At 35.4% G+C, this 16,658-nt stretch overlaps 1 protein-coding gene across 3 annotated transcripts; it reads left to right on the forward strand.

Annotated features, from left to right (window-relative positions):
- The first annotated feature begins 2,608 nt into the window (after window positions 1–2,608).
- LOC132041108 (nuclear pore complex protein NUP1) lies at window positions 2,609–15,294 on the forward strand. Of its 3 annotated transcripts, none has more exons than XM_059431894.1 (8): window positions 2,609–2,896; window positions 7,934–7,992; window positions 11,948–12,210; window positions 12,480–12,678; window positions 13,060–13,347; window positions 13,437–13,520; window positions 13,732–14,442; window positions 14,649–15,294. In XM_059431894.1, exons 1-8 carry the CDS (start codon window positions 2,641–2,643, stop codon window positions 15,135–15,137), a joined length of 2,349 nt encoding a protein of 782 aa, XP_059287877.1. In that variant the 5' UTR covers window positions 2,609–2,640; the 3' UTR covers window positions 15,138–15,294. The 3 variants fall into 3 exon arrangements, with proteins under 3 accessions (XP_059287877.1, XP_059287878.1, XP_059287879.1); XM_059431895.1 differs by having other exon boundaries at window positions 13,440–13,520; XM_059431896.1 differs by lacking the exon at window positions 7,934–7,992 and having other exon boundaries at window positions 2,726–2,896.
- The last annotated feature ends 1,364 nt before the right edge of the window (window positions 15,295–16,658 follow it).

The raw sequence follows: 16,658 nt of genomic DNA on the forward strand, positions 1-16,658 counted from the left end.
TCCACTCACAAAACTTCAAATTTTTCCCAGTAAAATACATGTCCAACCACAACTTCAAATTTCAAAAATCACGACTTCAAAAACTCAAATTTTCAGGTTTCAAGTTTCAACTTCAAAATCTATAGCCAAACGAGAACTTACCACTTCGCCATAACTTTTGAGGTTAAAACACTCCTTATTCATTTATGAGTCTAAAAACTGCCTAAAGTATCACTTATTCGAGAGTTTTAAGGACCAGAACGTTATTTTTCTCAAACCAAAAATAACAAAAAAGAGTGGGAAAAAAACTTCTATTTGTTAATTTAAAAGTACGTACATATTTTAATTATAAATTTTACACTTTTGTAATATGTCAAACAAAAAATTTAACAACAAATAATGCATGTATTATAGCTGTTGCATTACTAATATTTGTATTAAAAAAATCCCTATATTACTAATTTGAAATCACACCAAAAACTTTAAAAATAAAAGGTATCAAAAGTAATTTTATCACAAAAACTTTAATTCGAAAGCTTTAATTAAGTATGGTAGGAAACAATATTTACCATCTTACTATCTCCTCCGTCCCAATTTATATGTAAGACTCTTAACACCTGCACCTTTCTATATTTAATAACAATGTAACTTCAAATTTACCATTTTATCCTTAATGAAATAATTTATAGCCATACGATATTTATGACTTATTTTGGGCCATAAATTTCAAAAATCTTTCTTCTATTCTTAAAATTCTACGCCCAGTCAACACCCTTATACAAAATATACTCCTTCCGTACACTTTTACTCGTCTAATATTCTAAAAATAGATTTTCACGTTTACTTGTCACTCTTAGTATATCAAGAGAAGATAATTTCTTTTTTCTTGTTTTACCTATAGTATTAATTACTTATTTTAAATCATCTTTCAAATTCATTAAAAATATGCACCAATTGATATGTGTGTCATGATAAATTAAGCACTTCATCTATTACTCCCTCTGGATCGAAAAGAGTGTCTACTTAGCCTTTTTTCCTTGGGTCAAAAAGAGTGTCCACTTATCAAATCAATAAAGAATTAACCTTATTTTTCAAGATTCGCCCCTATTAAGTGTTATATGATCAAATACCAATACCTATTTAATTAGGGACAATTTAGTCAAATTACCTATTTTTATATAAAAATTAGGGCCTGTTTGGAAAGCCACCCAGGTAATTGGAATTGGGTGTAATTGAGTGTGATTACACTGTTTGGCCTGTTTGTTTGACCAAGTAATTACACAGTTAGGTGGGAATTGGGTGTAACTGAGAGGGTGTAATTACACTCTCCAATTCTTAAGGGGGGTTGAGAATTGGGTGTAATTACACCATGTAATTACAGGTTTACTTTTTAGTTTGTTTCTTTTTTGTTTATTTTAATTTCTTTTTATTTTTAATTTATTTTTTATTTCTAGTATTTTAATTTCTTTTGATTTTTAATTTATTTTTAATTTCTTTTTTATTTTTACTTTTTAATTATTTTTATTTCTTAAAATGTATTTTTATTTTTATATTATTTATTTTTCATTTCCTTTTTTCTTATTCCCAACCATTTCTTCTTGTGGTTCCATGTAATTGCTCGTATTTTTTTATTTTTTATTTTAATCATTTAGCATATATTATTCTAATTTTTTATACTACACTTCTTAATATTAGAAAGAATGAGTCATTAACAAATTTGGCATATAACGAGTGACGTTATTAAAGTAGAATTTCATTGTGAATGAGGCTATAAACTTATTTTTTGCCTTTCTTTTGAATTATTTACTTAAGTTACATTGGAACTTACTTATGTAATGTTGGAATTTGACATAAGAGTATAATGTTAAACTTTTTCTTTTGGATTTTGAATTTAGGTTATATTTTCAATTTTAAGTTATTTGCTTTCACATTGCATGTTGTTTACTTTTCACTTACATTTGATGAATTTTTTTGTGTCAAACATTTGAATAATGTTACGACATTATATTTATAAATGTTATTTTTTTGTCAAACACCCAATCCATGATGTTCTCACAAAAAAGTCTTCTTTCAAGTTTTATAATTAATTAAAATTAAATATTATTAATTTGAAAAATATATATCAATTATTTTTTATAATATTAGTACAAATATATGATTATTAATTAATATATTTTCAAGAAACAATGTGTTATTAAATAATTAATTTAATATCATTTATAAAGGAAAATATTTTTTAAATATTAATTTTAAATATTTTATAATTAAATTTTATTTTTAAATTACACTCGTGCAACCAAATAACACGTTTGTAATTACACTGTAATTACGTTATGACAAACAAATAGATCGTTGTAATTACACTACTGTGTAATTACTAGGCTGTGTAATTACTACTCTGGTAATTACACCAATTCCAATTACCAGGTGGCTTTCCAAACAGGCCGTTAGTATTTTCTTAGAAAGTATTTTGCAAAGTCCATAGTGGATATAGATAATTAAAAGACTCCTTATTCAATTACGAGTCTAAAACTCTAACCGGCCCAAAGTATAACTATTTGAAGAGTTCAAGGACCAAACCGTCACTTTCCTCAAACTCAAAAGCAACAAAAACTCGTGCTCGAAAGGAAAAAAAAAAAAAAAACCTGAATTTTGCTCTCAATGGAGTTCAATCCAACGCCGACACATTACAGCGGCGATAGAGGCGCCGGCGGTAAGTTCAGGAAACCCCCGGCCAGGAAACCTCCGTCGACTCCTTACGACCGTCCGCAAACATTGAATCGGTCGGGTTCGGGTCGGGTCGGGTGGTTATCGAAACTAGTTGATCCGGCTTATCGTATTATATCCGGTAGCGCCAACAGGATCCTCCCGGCGTTTATATCTAATGCAATTGCTGGAACTCCTCCTCCACTTGAAGGTGAGTTTGTTATGTTTGACTGGACACGAAGTTTTTTAAGGAATAAAACGATACGTAGAATGTATTAAAATGCCCTTTACTCGTCGAGTTAGTTTATATCTAATGCTATTGATGGAACTACTCATCCACTTGAACAAATTGAAGGTGAATTAGGTATTAGAGATTTGTAGTTTTTGTTGTACTTGTATCGAACATGTTATGTGCAAACATTAGGGTTTTCCATGAATGTGTGTTTTTGTGAGGTTGTAAAATTTGACCTTTTTTTTTTTTTTTTTGATGTTTTTAGCCAGTATGATTAAATAATGTTGGTGTTTTGATGAATTGAATTTGCAAAAATTGACCTTTTTCTGTTACGTTTTTAGCCAGTGGGTGATTAATTATTGGAATGTAACTCTTAGTAGCTTTAGCTTTACAACATATTATGTTATGTGCAACATTAGGGTTTCCATGAATGTGTTTTTGTGAGGTTGCAAAATTTGACCTTTTTTTTTTGTTTTCATGTTTTTAGCCAGTCTGATTAAATAATGTTGGTGTTTTGATGAATTGAAGTTGCAAAAATTGACCTTTTTCTGTTACGTTTTTAGCCAGTGGGTGATTAATTATTGGAATGTAACTCTTAGTGGCTTTAGCTTTACAACCTATTATGTTATGTGTAACATTAGGGTTTCCATGGATGTGTTTTTGTGAGGTTGCAAAATTTGATTTTTTTTTTTTGTTTTTATGTTTTTTAGCCAGTCTGATTAAATAATGTTGGTCTTTTGATGAATTGAAGTTGCAAAAATTGACCTTTTTTGTTTGTTTGTTACGTTTTTAGCCAGTGGGTGATTAATTATTGGAATGTAACTCTTAGTAGCTTTAGTTTTACAACATATTATGTTATGTGCAACATTAGGGTTTCCATGATATGTGTGTTTGTTATGTTTCTTTGCTAGTGGTGATTCATTATGTTGGTCTTTTGGTGAATTGGAGTTGCAAAAATTGACGTGTTTGTTACTCCCTCTGTTCTAATTTAAGTATTTTAGTCTGACTAGGCACGGATTTTAAGAAACATAGGGATACTTTTGAATCTTGTGGTCTTAAATTAAAGATGTGTGAACTGTGAAGTCCTTTAAATCTTGTGGTTTTAAACTTGCTAGGTAGAATGTTGGAATTGAAAAATTTACTAGATATAGAAAGAGGCACTCTTTTTATTACAGACATAAAGGAAAGTAAAACACTTAAACTGTGACGGAGAGAGTATTTTTTTCACCAGTGGTGATTAAATAATGTTGGTCTTTTGGTGAATTGGAGTTGCAAAAATCAACCTTTTTGGTTATTTTAGTTGCACCTGATCTGTTGGAATGTGACTCTAGTAGCTTTTGCTTGATTTTTGTCTTCCTAGGTTGCAGTGCTTTTCTTAGATATTTAGTAGGTTTTATGAAAAAATTGGAGGAGAGAATTATGGGGTTCCGTATGTGTGTTTGGGTTTGTTGTTTAGGTGCAAAGTTTACTTTTTCCATCTCTGACATCATTTTCACCTTGCATGAAACCTGGTGTGTATCTTAATAGCATTCGTTTTTGCTTTAAATGTTCATGAAGTGTAATAGCATTGTAGTTTTGTTTAGTTGAATTGATCAAATCTGGAAGATGTTTGATTTTGTGAGCTTGAGAGTTGTATTTGCTACTTTGCTTGAATGATATACCTTATATGGCACACAATTATTATCTATTGTATAGAAAAAAATATTGTCATCCTATATGTGGTCTGCCCATGATTGCACAAGCCTAGATTTGGTAATTTCCTACCATTGGCTGATAAGAGACTGACATCAAGCAGGCTAGCACTGGTCCCGGAGCAAAAAGGTACTGAGGAGCTAAGGGACTGTGGACCCATAAGTTCTCCAAGGGGCACCCGTGGTCAAAGGCATAGGAGAAACAACTTGAAGGTTTTAGGTTTTAACCCCAGTTACAACAGTTGATGTGATTCTGCCTGCATTAGCTTTTGTTGGCAGGATTAAGGATCCTATGCTTGTGAGCTCAGGCTGTTAGGTGGATTAGTCGCGATGCACGCAAATTGATCATGAACACCACCTTCACAAAAAAAAGCTAATGACTGATAAGATAACATGTGAAAAGAAAAAAAGGGCATAAGATAATTGCTCAGGTTCTTATTGAAAGGTTTAGGAAGAGCAATTGATACTTTGATTGTAGGAAACCAAAATTATTCGTCAAATTAAGGCTAATAGCAAATGTTGTGGAAGCTGTTGTGGAAATAACAAGCACCTCTTAAAGTAGCTTGCTTTGGCTGGCTTGCAGCTAGGAGTGCATGCTTAACACATTATAAGTTGCAGCGAAGAGGAATTCCTTTGTGCAGTAGATGCTTTTTCTGTGAAAACTGTCAGGAATTTGCAGATTACTTATTTCTCCACTATAGTTACACAAAGCAGCTATGGGATCTCTTTCTTAACATGTGTGGTGTGCAATTGGTGATGCCAAGGAATGTGAAAGATCTTTTTGTTTGCTGGCAGAATCAGGAAGTCGGAAAAAGCTTGATGAAAATTTGGAATTTCATACCTCTTTGCATCATCTGGACCATTTGGTTGGAAAAAAACAAAGAGATGTTTTTAAACTCAAAAGAGTCAGTTAGCTAGTGTTAAAGATAGGTGCCTTCAAAATCTCTATTTCTGGTGTAGGGGTGATATGGTAGAAACTGCGGGAGAGTTTATGGATTTTATAGAAGCTTTGAGAGTGTAATTGTTTTAGTTTTGTTGTAAGTTGTTTGCTTCTAGTACCTTCTTGGTACTTGGTTAATGTAATTTACACTACCTTATAAAAAAAAAAGGCTAATAGCAAATGTTGCAATAATCGCCAATGAATGCATTGATTATAGGATGAGACTATGGACTCACGAGTTTTGTGTAAGATGGATTTAGAGAAAGCTTACTACCATTTAAATTGGTCAAGGTGCTAAACATTGTGGGTTGTGTGATGGGGTTTGGAGATAGGTGGATCAAGTGGATAAGTTACTGCATTTCCACTGATAGGATGTCTATACCTTTCTATACTAATTAACTGTAGACCTGGGCGTTTTTGCTTCATATGGGGGGCTTAAGCAGGATGATTATTCATCATTTACCTTTTTCTAAATTCTTATGGCGGTGGAAGCACTTCGGTTAAAGCTGAAAAGAGCAGTAGAACTTGGCTGGATATTAGGGGTTAGTATTAGATGAAATGATGACATTCAATGGATATATCGCATATTCAGCGTTGATGAGATATATATATATATATATACACACACACACACACACACTTGAATAGTGTGTGATGTTGTCGAAGATGAGGAAGAAATAACTGATGTACTTGAGCCTGCTTTTATTTCAAGCAATTCCTAGGCTTCATATAAATCCAGTGAAAAGGAGAATTTTCTTTGTTAATGCACACAGCCAAACCCTTGCATTAGCCATTATGTTGGGCTGTAAGGTGGAGATTACCTAACTACGTATTTGGGCTTCTTGCTGGAGCCAAATACAAAGATCAAAAAGTACGGGAAGATGTGATTGAGAAGTCTCAAAGGAAACTTGCTCCTTGTAAGAAGCAACATATATCGTTTGCGGGATTATTAACACCTATCAATAGTGTGCTAGATGAAACCTTGTCTTTGGTAACCGCAACACCTCTAAAGAAGCAGCAAGTGTGGTAGATGGAACACCAAGTTACTTTATATCTCTGGTGACCATCACACCTCTAAAGTACTAATGCAAGATAAGACGTAATTTCCTTTGGTTGGGTTGAAAATATCTACTTAATTAAGTGGCCTAATATGTTAAATGGTAAAAGAGGTGGTTTGTTGAATCCAAGTTTAAGCTTACATAATGAAAGTCTCCTTTTTCTGTTCTTTTTATAAGTAACAAAAGGTCTCCTTTACAAATGGCTGCGAAGACTTATTGATGCACGGAGGATCTACGGAAGACCACTAAAAAAGAAGGGGGAGTGGGGGGCTGTATGGATGGAAAACCAGTGGTGCTATGGAGAGTTAGTGATGAGAAGAAGGATATACGGAAGGTCATAATAGGGAGTTATGGATGGAAAACCACTGGTGTTCGAGGCCAGTCAAGGCCTCAAATGACAAATATATGGAAGCTGAGAGTAAAAGGAAGAATTTTTTTTTTTTTTGTTTTTTGTTTCGAACATGCCAAGATATTTGAACGGATGATGTACCCTTTAAAGAGATTATCAAAACATATACAGCCTGGCAGCTTTCAAGTTTTGTGAAGTTACAGAATGTCATAGGGGTATGGAATGTGAAGCTGAGGAAGGATATAAAAGACCGGAGATATGAAATATAATCTTGCTGTTTGATTGCTTGGAAAGGATCCCATTAGTTGATCAAAGACGGACAACTCATAGTGTATTGTGAGGATGGCATCATCGCAGTGGGTTTTTGCTTACATCGGTTGATAAGGAATGGTTTGATAAGGAATGGCACAAAGGGAATCAGGGGTGTTGGAAGATGATTTGAAAGACTAAAGCTCCTAAAACATAGCATCTTTCTGCCTGTTAATAGTTCATGAGCCATCTTTGACACACAAAGACCTGCAAAAAAATAGTTTTTAATATGTATAGTGATGTTTTCTGTGTGAACTGACTCAGAGGGACACATAGTAGGGTGATACCTAACAACCCCACAGCAGTAGTTCCAGCCTTGCAGAATATGGGTGTAAAGGAATAGAGAGAGTCATGAAGAACCATTCCTCTATGGCTGTTTTGGATACTTGGCTAAATGCTTTGAAGAGAAAGCAACTCCCATTTCTTTTGTAGTGTAGATGTAATTATTTGAATTTTTGGGATAGGATGAATTTTGTAAATGATATTGAAGGTGTATTGGTCTTCCAGATCTCCATGTTTAGAGAATGAGTTTTTTACTAGCAATACAATTATTGCTTGCCTTTAAAAAAGGGAAATGTGAGCTGATTAGAAATAGAATCATAAAACTTGTTATTGTTTATTTTGTTTTCTCTGTTTGATCGGCAATCTCAAAAAATTTATTTGGGACAGATGAAGAAGATCCAGCAACAATACAAGATGTAGGGAATGACGACAAATGCACTTCAAGTGTAAGCTTTACCAATTTTTTCTACTTGCTTCACTTTGGTAGATTTCTTCTATTATCTCTCCATTTTATTGGTAAGGAGTGTGGATGAAGATGCTCCTTTGTTATTATGCCTATTGTCTTACTACATGAGAAAAAGGAACACAAAATATAATAAATAGATCTAACACTTAGATTGGATGGAAATAAAACGGTGAGAATAGAATTTGTTGGCAAAGGTGACCTTTGAAAACTTGAAGGCAAGGGTTGCTATGCTAATAGATCTCTGCTGACCAGGGAAAACACTAAATTCCATCCAGTGTGATGCCTTACTTTTTGGGAAAACAATTGGCAGTTGTCCATCCTGATTAGATGCTCCTGGACTGGAATATTAAGAGTCACAAACGAACATGATAAAGAGCAGAGTAAAGGTGGTCTTTAGGTAATGAGAACCACATGTTGATTGGTGTTTTACTTATGGAGCTGCTAACGCGGGATGCTTTGTGCACTGGGCTGCCCTTTTAATGACTTTATTGAAAAAAGGGTTTAAGAAGCCAATTGACTTGTATATTATCTTGCTACACTAAGAAAATATCAGATTAGTTGTTAGAATTTGACCAGGGAATTGATGAGGAACCAGTGTCATATCATGATTATGATTTGAAAAAAGATGTCAAATTAATTGTTAAAATTTATCTGGGCAATTAGAGAGATACGAGTATCATATCATGGTTATGATTTGCAATCTTAATTAATTAATTTATTTATTATTATTTTTTTTTTTGACAAGGAGCAATCTTAATTTTGTCTATGCTTTATACTTTATTTTTCATAGATTTTGTCAAACTTGATATCTCAATGGGAAGTGCCTCAGGAAGCGGTGTTAGAACTTATGTTATGTTAGTGGGTGCTAGACAAAAACGAGTCATTAGGCTGATATCTAAAATTCATCTTTTTCCCGTAAAGATAAGTGTAAAGGTTATTTCACATTGAGCACATCAAAGTCACATTGGAATATTCGCTTTTTTACTTACCTAAAAAGAAAATATGCACCTTTTTTGGCCCACAGGATTTGGTTTAGCGGTGACATTGAATCAACTCGTGATGTGTGGTTTAGGCACACATTACAGGTTCGAACTCTGCTGCAGGCAAAAGTTTGGTATTTTTTAAGTAGAGAAGGGTAGAGAGGCAGACCCATTATCCAATAAAAGTATCTCTCAAAGAAAAATATGCACTTTTTTTGACAAGTAAAGTAAACACATTGAATATTCTCTTGGCCTCTTAACAATTTTTAAATTCTTAAAAGAAAATAATAATCAAATTTGTTCTCATAAAATTGCATTTTTCTTAATAGAAAAAGAACTTTCCGTTTGTTGTTATCACTAATAGAAGTATGTCAAATACTTCATACTGTCCTGGAAAAGAAGTATTTCATGTAACTTGTACAGAGGGTGTATTATGAATTTCAAAAAACTCATTGACGTTAACTTGAGATAAGGAACCTCCAGAAATTTGCTAATTAAAAAGAATCATGATTTACTTGTAGATTCAGGCAAAGATTAATTGTGGAAAGAGACCGCGGGGATGAAACTTTTTAGGTAACTTAACTATGTGGTGTTTGTCTTGCTGCTCCGGCATATGATGTTCAAAGCCTTTTATATATATGCTTTTTTGATAAATCCTTCAAAGGAACTACAGTAGGTTTCTTCCTAGCCTAATTAACCCTCTAAAGTTAATATTTGCTCTTACCTATAAAAAGGTAGGTCTGCATAATGGAATCTGATGAAACTTCATGAAGTTGCAAAAGGAGAATGTCCCATTCTGAAAGTTAAAGTAGACCATGTGTAATGTAAATACTGTTCTATGCTATTAATGGTTGTCTATAGCAGTGGCACCACTATTTCATATGCATTTTACTCTCTGTTACGTTCCCTTTTAGCTTAAACGAAGAGAGCTTGAATAGGTTAGCTTCATCAGAAAAAGAAAGCTTGAATAGATTAGTTTTTGATCTTGAATAGGTTAGTATGTAAGCTTTTGTCAAGATGTGTTTGAAATAGTTGTAATATTTTTGAATTATGTAGTCCTTTGTTGAGAAGATACATTCAGAGACCCAAAATAACATTACAGTATAAATATTTTACACTCTTTCGCCACTTTTAGATGAATTAGACAAAGGTTATGCTTATATATAGTAAATTAGATATAGGAATTGTACTAATAAGTTTAGTTTGAAGTGGAGGAATGTGTTTGCTGCTATAGTTCAAAAAAAACACTCTGGGCCAATATCAGATGTCAGACAGTAAATAGCAAAAAATTGGAGTAATGAGAAGGAAGCAAGAAATTGTTTTGCTTCAATTTTCAAAGGGGAAAATGGAAATGAGGAATCAAAGAAGAAAAAAGGAGGATAAGGAAATTAGGTTGGTGACCCACGTTAAGTCTGATAGCGAGATTTGGAGAAACAGAGAATATCTCAGGGATCAGTTAAGCTATGTTGCTCGGACCCGGAACTTTTGCCGCCGTACCCGTGTCGACACGACACCGATACGGGTTAGGGTGCGGGATTTGTGTCAGATCCGGTCAATAGAGACTGGATATTTTGACCAAATCAGTCGGATCTGAGAAGCCTAAATCAGCCAGAAAAAGTATTATGGGTAGAGTCGGAAGGTGTGGACGACCTCCCAGAAGAAGAAACGAGGTTGGAAACTGCCGGAAAAGCGCTTCACCTGGCGGTGCGTGGCGCTAACGCGCTCGCCGACGCTGACTGACAGCTGGCGCGTGACGGCACTTGCAAGGTCTTTTGCGGCTGGGATTTTCAGAGATCTTGTCGTCGGGAAGTCGATCTATCTCGTGGTGGGTTAGGGTTTATGAAAGGGGCTGGTATGAAGGGTATGTTATCGAAGTTGGATGTAGATCTATGATAAGCTTGCCGACCTAGGCTAGACTTGGAACCTCGTTAAGATTATGTTGTTTAATCGGGTAACAGATAAACCAAACTTCTAATAGAATTTCAATATAATCCACTGTATCATATTCTTTAAGACTTTCATTACTTTAGGCGGAGTGGCCCAAGACCATTATAAACTCCTCAAGAAACTTATATATAAACTATGATAGAGATAAGTATTTATCCCTAACTGTAATTCACATGATTAGGGAACAAACTAATTCTCTATAACAGTTTGGAAAAATATTACTTGAAGGGGCCAAATAGAGATTTTTTGAAAAGATAAAATCAAGAATAGAAAGAATTGAGAACACCTAATTTACATTTTTATACCTGTAATTTTAGATATGTGAGTTATTTTTAGCAGAATCCCCGCACCCGCATTCATATCTGGATCCATATCCCCGAATCTTAAAAATTTTGATCACGAAGGATCCGACCTCTAGATCCATACCTGTGTCAGACATCCACACCCGAGACCGAGCAGCATAGCAGTTAAGGGGTCTTTCGGTTCGTCGACAGAAATTGGGATTTTATATGTGGATTATAATACTGGTATTATAATCCTTGAACGTATGATTCTTTTGTTTCATTGCATTTAAAGACGAGATATACGATGTATAATCTAAAAGATGTGTTTGGTTTTAAACTGAGTAAAACTTGAATAAGCTTTTGTTCCCAGTTTTAACCTTGACCATCTTAATAACATTCTGTGGCAAAAAAACAACTTTTGTCATTTTGCTTGGTTTACCAAGGCATGGCTAATCCTTGGATTGTGTTATTCCACGTTGGGTGTGATATAAACTTATACCTGAATTCCAGTATAAAATTACACCAACACCAACAACCAAACGAAGTATGAAATAATACCATTGCTTTACTGGGAATTGATGCTGTGAAAGTGCGCTGCCCCCCCCCCCCCCCCCCCCCCCCCCCCCCCAAAAAAAAGAAAAAGAAAAAAACTGATTTTTTATTTATGATTAGTTTTCTCGTTAAGAGAATTTTTTCAGAAGCGTTGGATATTATGTTTATGCAGTACGTGCTATCCAGATCTGCTGAAGGAAAGAAAGAGGATCCAAGTATGGGGAAATTGAATGTGATCTCCGAAGAAGAGAAGCTGGAAGGAGAGAAACCAAAGAATTCCAGATCTACTGAAGGAAAGGAAGAGGATCCCAGTATGGTGAAATCGAATGGGATCTCCGAAGCAGAGAAGCTGGAAGAAGAGAAACCAAAGAATTCCTCTGATAGCGGTGAAATTTCCAGAATTGAGCGATTGATGCAGGGGAAATCATTTTCGAGGTAGCATATCATTCTTCATTTTTATGTGTCTTTTTGTGGTTCTACTTATATCCAGCTATCATGTTTTTACAGTGACACCTCATTAGAGAGTGAGGAACCCATTCCTGTTTTAGATGAAAAATGCATGCATCTTAAAATTTGCTATCTTCCTCATAGCCCTCAGTGGTTTGAGAATATGTGTTCATTCCGGAAACTCTTTTGACCTTGTGCATCATTCAAATTTTGTCAGTTAAACCTGCTTATTCAAAAGCTGTCTTCACTATACGCAGGGATGAAATAATGCGTTTGACAGAGATATTGAACTCAAGGGTTATCGATGATCAGGAAAAGAAAGCTAGTAGAACAGCTGAAGGAGATATTGGAAGGTTTGATTTAACACATGAGACACCTAGAAGACCAAATGACAGGAAGCAGGATGAAACAGACTTTGCTATGCCAGGAACTTCAACACCTCTTCCCCAAACAAATGTGAGTTAATTATCATTATTAACACATTTGTTTTGTGAAATGACCACAATGTTAGTATTTTAGCCTGCTGAACTTCATCTCAGCTCGAATAGACGCAAATAGAACAGAATGGACTAGAGGATTAATGTATCTGTATCCAGCTAGTCTGAAATTTGAGTCACATTTGATTGATTAATTAGTAAGAAACAACATTTTAATTAGTCAAGAGAAGGTCTCGGGTGAAGCTTTAACAGGAAAAATGCACTAGTTAATAAAGTTTGGAATAGCTTGGAAGTAACAAGTGCAAATAATTATTTTATGAAATACCTTATTAATGCACCCTTCGTTCGAAGTTTTGGTATTGATTCTAGGATGTACTGATAAAATAGTGCACTACTGCAGGTACGAGATGAAGTTGGGGCATCACCAATTGATATTGCAAGAGCTTACATGGGAAGTCGTAGGTTAAGCAAGGGGAATGATTCTTATGGGTTTGTATCCAAGGGAGAAGAAGCTCCTCCACAAAACAGGTTTCATCCGCCACCTACGCCTAAGTCATCGACTTGCTGGCCCGCTGCCATGGTGCAAGATCCGCATGGCCATTTTACTCCTCAGAATCAGAGAGGACACATTGTTGATTTCCCGAGGACCCCATACTCTAGAACTTTATTGCCGAAATCTAGAGATAGGGTTTGTATTCTGACTAAATTAACTTATGCTTCAAGCATACTTTTGTTAATCTGGGAATAGCTATTCATGTTGCACTTCCGTTTTGCCAGCAGACTCAGTCGCAGGCTGGTAGCATGTGGTTAGATCCCTCAGCAAAACCCTTCCAACAATCTCAATCATCAATCTACAGCCAGGTATATGTTTGTCTTAGCAGTCTAAATTTAATTCAGTGACAAAAATCCTATGTACTAAGCGACTTCCTATTAGAAGTTTCCTGTATTGATTTATAGGTTTTTGCATGTTTACAAGAATTCTGTGATCATTAGTCTTTATTTTAATCTAATAGAACACTTTCAAGGAGCAGATGGGATCTTTCTTAATGTTCTCGCACTTAAAAAATTTCAGGAGAAGACTAGGACTGATTTACCTCTTCCAAGCTATGGATCTGCGGGACCGATTCGGCGGATACGGAATAAATTTGGCTCAGAATCTCGCCCTAGGAGATCTATTTTCCTGAATTCGCCAAATGCTTCTTCACCTTCAGAAAAAGTTGGTGCTTCTAAATTGTTCTTGCCTCCTGCTGGAAAGAATTTGGAAGTTGGTCAGACTAGTGGTGTCGAGAAGTCCCAGTCAGTGGATCATAGAGTAGGCAGGTCTGAAGAAGCTACGCCGCACATAAGTTCTTCAAATGAGACTGTAAGAAAAATATTAGAGCAACTTGATAGACACAAGCCAACTCCTGCTGAAAAGGAAACTGAATTGAAGTTGGCCAGCGAATGGAAGAAATATCCCCGCAACGAAATCTCTGATTCCACTCCAAATGGTAAAATGAAATCATCACATTTAGGAGAATTTGGTATGCGTATGAACAATAGTCTGGCAGCTAACCAATCCTCCAAGGGAGGAGATATTGGAACAGTCAATTGCGTGGTATCTCAGGAGCAAACTCCGCGTGAAGCTGACACTGCTACGGATGCTAGTGCTAAAGCTGCTAGTATAGCTAGTGTGTTTGGTACGGCGACTAAAGCCGATACTGTGCCTTCCTTCACTTCTAAGCGTGCTGATTCCCAAGTTAAAAGTTTCTTTTCTGGTTCTCAGACTCCAAGTTTGCGCAAGGTACTTATTTGTTATTGGAAGTTACCTTTTCAAATGGCATTAATCTGTACCTTCCTAACTTTCTTGAGTTTGTTGTTGAAAAAAAATACCATTTTTACAGTTTAAAATTAAATTTATGCATTAGAAAGTGGAGGGTGTAAGAGCAAAAAACCACCATCGCTAATATATTATAGATCCCCAGTTAACATGGGATGTCTATGCTGCAGGACTCCATAGGCACTGATGATGGTCAGAAAGATAAAGGTGCTACTCCACGGTGGCCTTTCCATAATCAAAGTAATGGGCAGAATGCTGCAACATTATCCAACTCCACGGGGTTTGAGCTACCAAGAAGTGCTCCTGGACAGGCCTCTGGGGCAAAACCTAATTTGGCGTCCATTTCCGTTAATAAGCCCAATCCTAATGGGTTTGGATTCACTTTTCCAATCCCTGCATCATCTGGTGCACTCTCAGAACCACCAACACCGTCCATCATGCCATCATCCACGACCAGTGTCCTCTCTCAGCCGGTGGATGCATCCACAGCTCCAGTATACAGCTTTGGCACTGGAAAATCAGCTGAACGCCTAGTCTTCTCTTTTCCTTCTACGAGCAATGCATCTGTCCCCGTGGATGCTTCAGATCTTAAGTTTAGCTTTGGAACAGACAGGACATCTAGACTGTCTTTTGGTGCAGTAGGAAAAGCAACATGCTAATTGAAGCTTTGTCAATGATGGGAACTTTTGTTTCATAATTTTTTGTGTTCTCACCCACATTTAGGTTCTTGATACTTGTCATGTGCAACAGCTTTCTTTTTAGGATATGGATCAATACTATATTAAAAATTTTAGTAAACACATGATTGCTGATTGACTTGATTGTGAATTGCAGCAGCTCTAAGCCCCTTCTTAATAAACACATAATTGGGGATTGACTTGATTATGATCTTCTTATACATCTGAGCTATAGAGTGAAGGCCTGGTGCATCTTCTTTATGAAAGCTGAATTGATCCTTTGTGGAACTTTCTGCAATCTTTGCTCGTTATATAGGGAAAATTGACTATCCATGACTTCAAGGTTGATTTAAGTCTTGGCCAAATGGATTGGCAAGTCCAATGGCATGGAAAAAGTAAACAAAAGAAAAAATATGCTATTTATGATCCAATATCAAATACCAGTAATAAAGTAAATATATTCGAACTATGCGTAGTTCATCTAACAGATTGTTTAGTTCAACACTAATCTAGTCAATAGTTATAAGATCATATTCTGTCAAGCTAGAGTTTAACAATGCTAAGAATGAAGAAGTCGAAGCAGTTCATTGCCTATGTAAGTTTGCCGATAGTGAGGAAGCCATAATCTATCTATTGGATTGCTCCGATCTTTTCTAGGATTCCTCATCATGCAACGCATGGAGCGTTGATAGATTTTGAGGAAACAAATTATGATAGGTTACTGCCTGCTTCTACGGAAGAGGTTTACTTTGCCTGCTTCTACGGAAGAGGTTTACTTTGTATTGCTCGGAGGTTATATAGATCGGAAAGGTCGGACAACTTCTATTAAATAGACATCTGCTTCTTGGTCCTGTTGAACCAGTCAATGAATTTGAACTTTATCAAAGAGAGGAGCATGCATATGTTGGCTTACCAACCCCATGCCATAGGTAATATACAAGCTAGTATCAAGTACTTGTTCTAAAGAGATTTTGTTAAAACTACGCGTATTTCGTTCGTCAAAACGTTAATTCAATAGTAGTCTAGTCCATAATAAAGCTACAGAGAAGGTGCATAGGGTAATACAATATAGAAGTTGGTTATGATTTTAGATTTTATTTCTTGTATAGGGCTCCTTATTGACACTTCAATCGTATCACAATGTTTATGCAAATGTTTTTTATTGGCACAAAATTTAAGAAAGCACAACAGATTTTTTGAATGTACGATGTTAAACATGTCATGAGATTTCGATGTATTATTCTTTTTGAAACTAATTAAAGAAAAGAAAAAGCGTTACATCAAAATGGAACAAAGGAAACAGTCATTTAGTACAAGGACGTAGTGGTAGTTCATGCTCTTTAAGCTTATGTGTCCGGAAGGTATTTTTTTTCTCAAACTTCCCATCTAATTTAATGGTATCGGGATGCTGGAAAACATTTTTTTTTTCCTTTTCGTTAACTTAATATAGCTACATATGATAATGTTAAAAGGATACATATCAAATTTGCATCTAGATGCTGG

The sequence above is a fragment of the Lycium ferocissimum genome, chromosome 12 (genome assembly GCF_029784015.1).
Source record: "Lycium ferocissimum isolate CSIRO_LF1 chromosome 12, AGI_CSIRO_Lferr_CH_V1, whole genome shotgun sequence".
In the NCBI taxonomy this organism is placed as follows: Eukaryota; Viridiplantae; Streptophyta; class Magnoliopsida; order Solanales; family Solanaceae; genus Lycium; species Lycium ferocissimum.

What these genes read in the sequence shown, in the direction of transcription:
- LOC132041108 (XM_059431894.1), top strand. Translation starts at nt 2,641, where the DNA reads ATGGAGTTCAATCCAACGCCGACACATTACAGCGGCGATAGAGGCGCC. An exon ending in CACCTCTTCCCCAAACAAAT is followed by an intron (nt 12,679 to 13,059) that starts GTGAGTTAATTA and finishes GCACTACTGCAG; the next exon opens with GTACGAGATGAAGTTGGGGC. An exon ending in AATCATCAATCTACAGCCAG is followed by an intron (nt 13,521 to 13,731) that starts GTATATGTTTGT and finishes AAAAAATTTCAG; the next exon opens with GAGAAGACTAGGACTGATTT.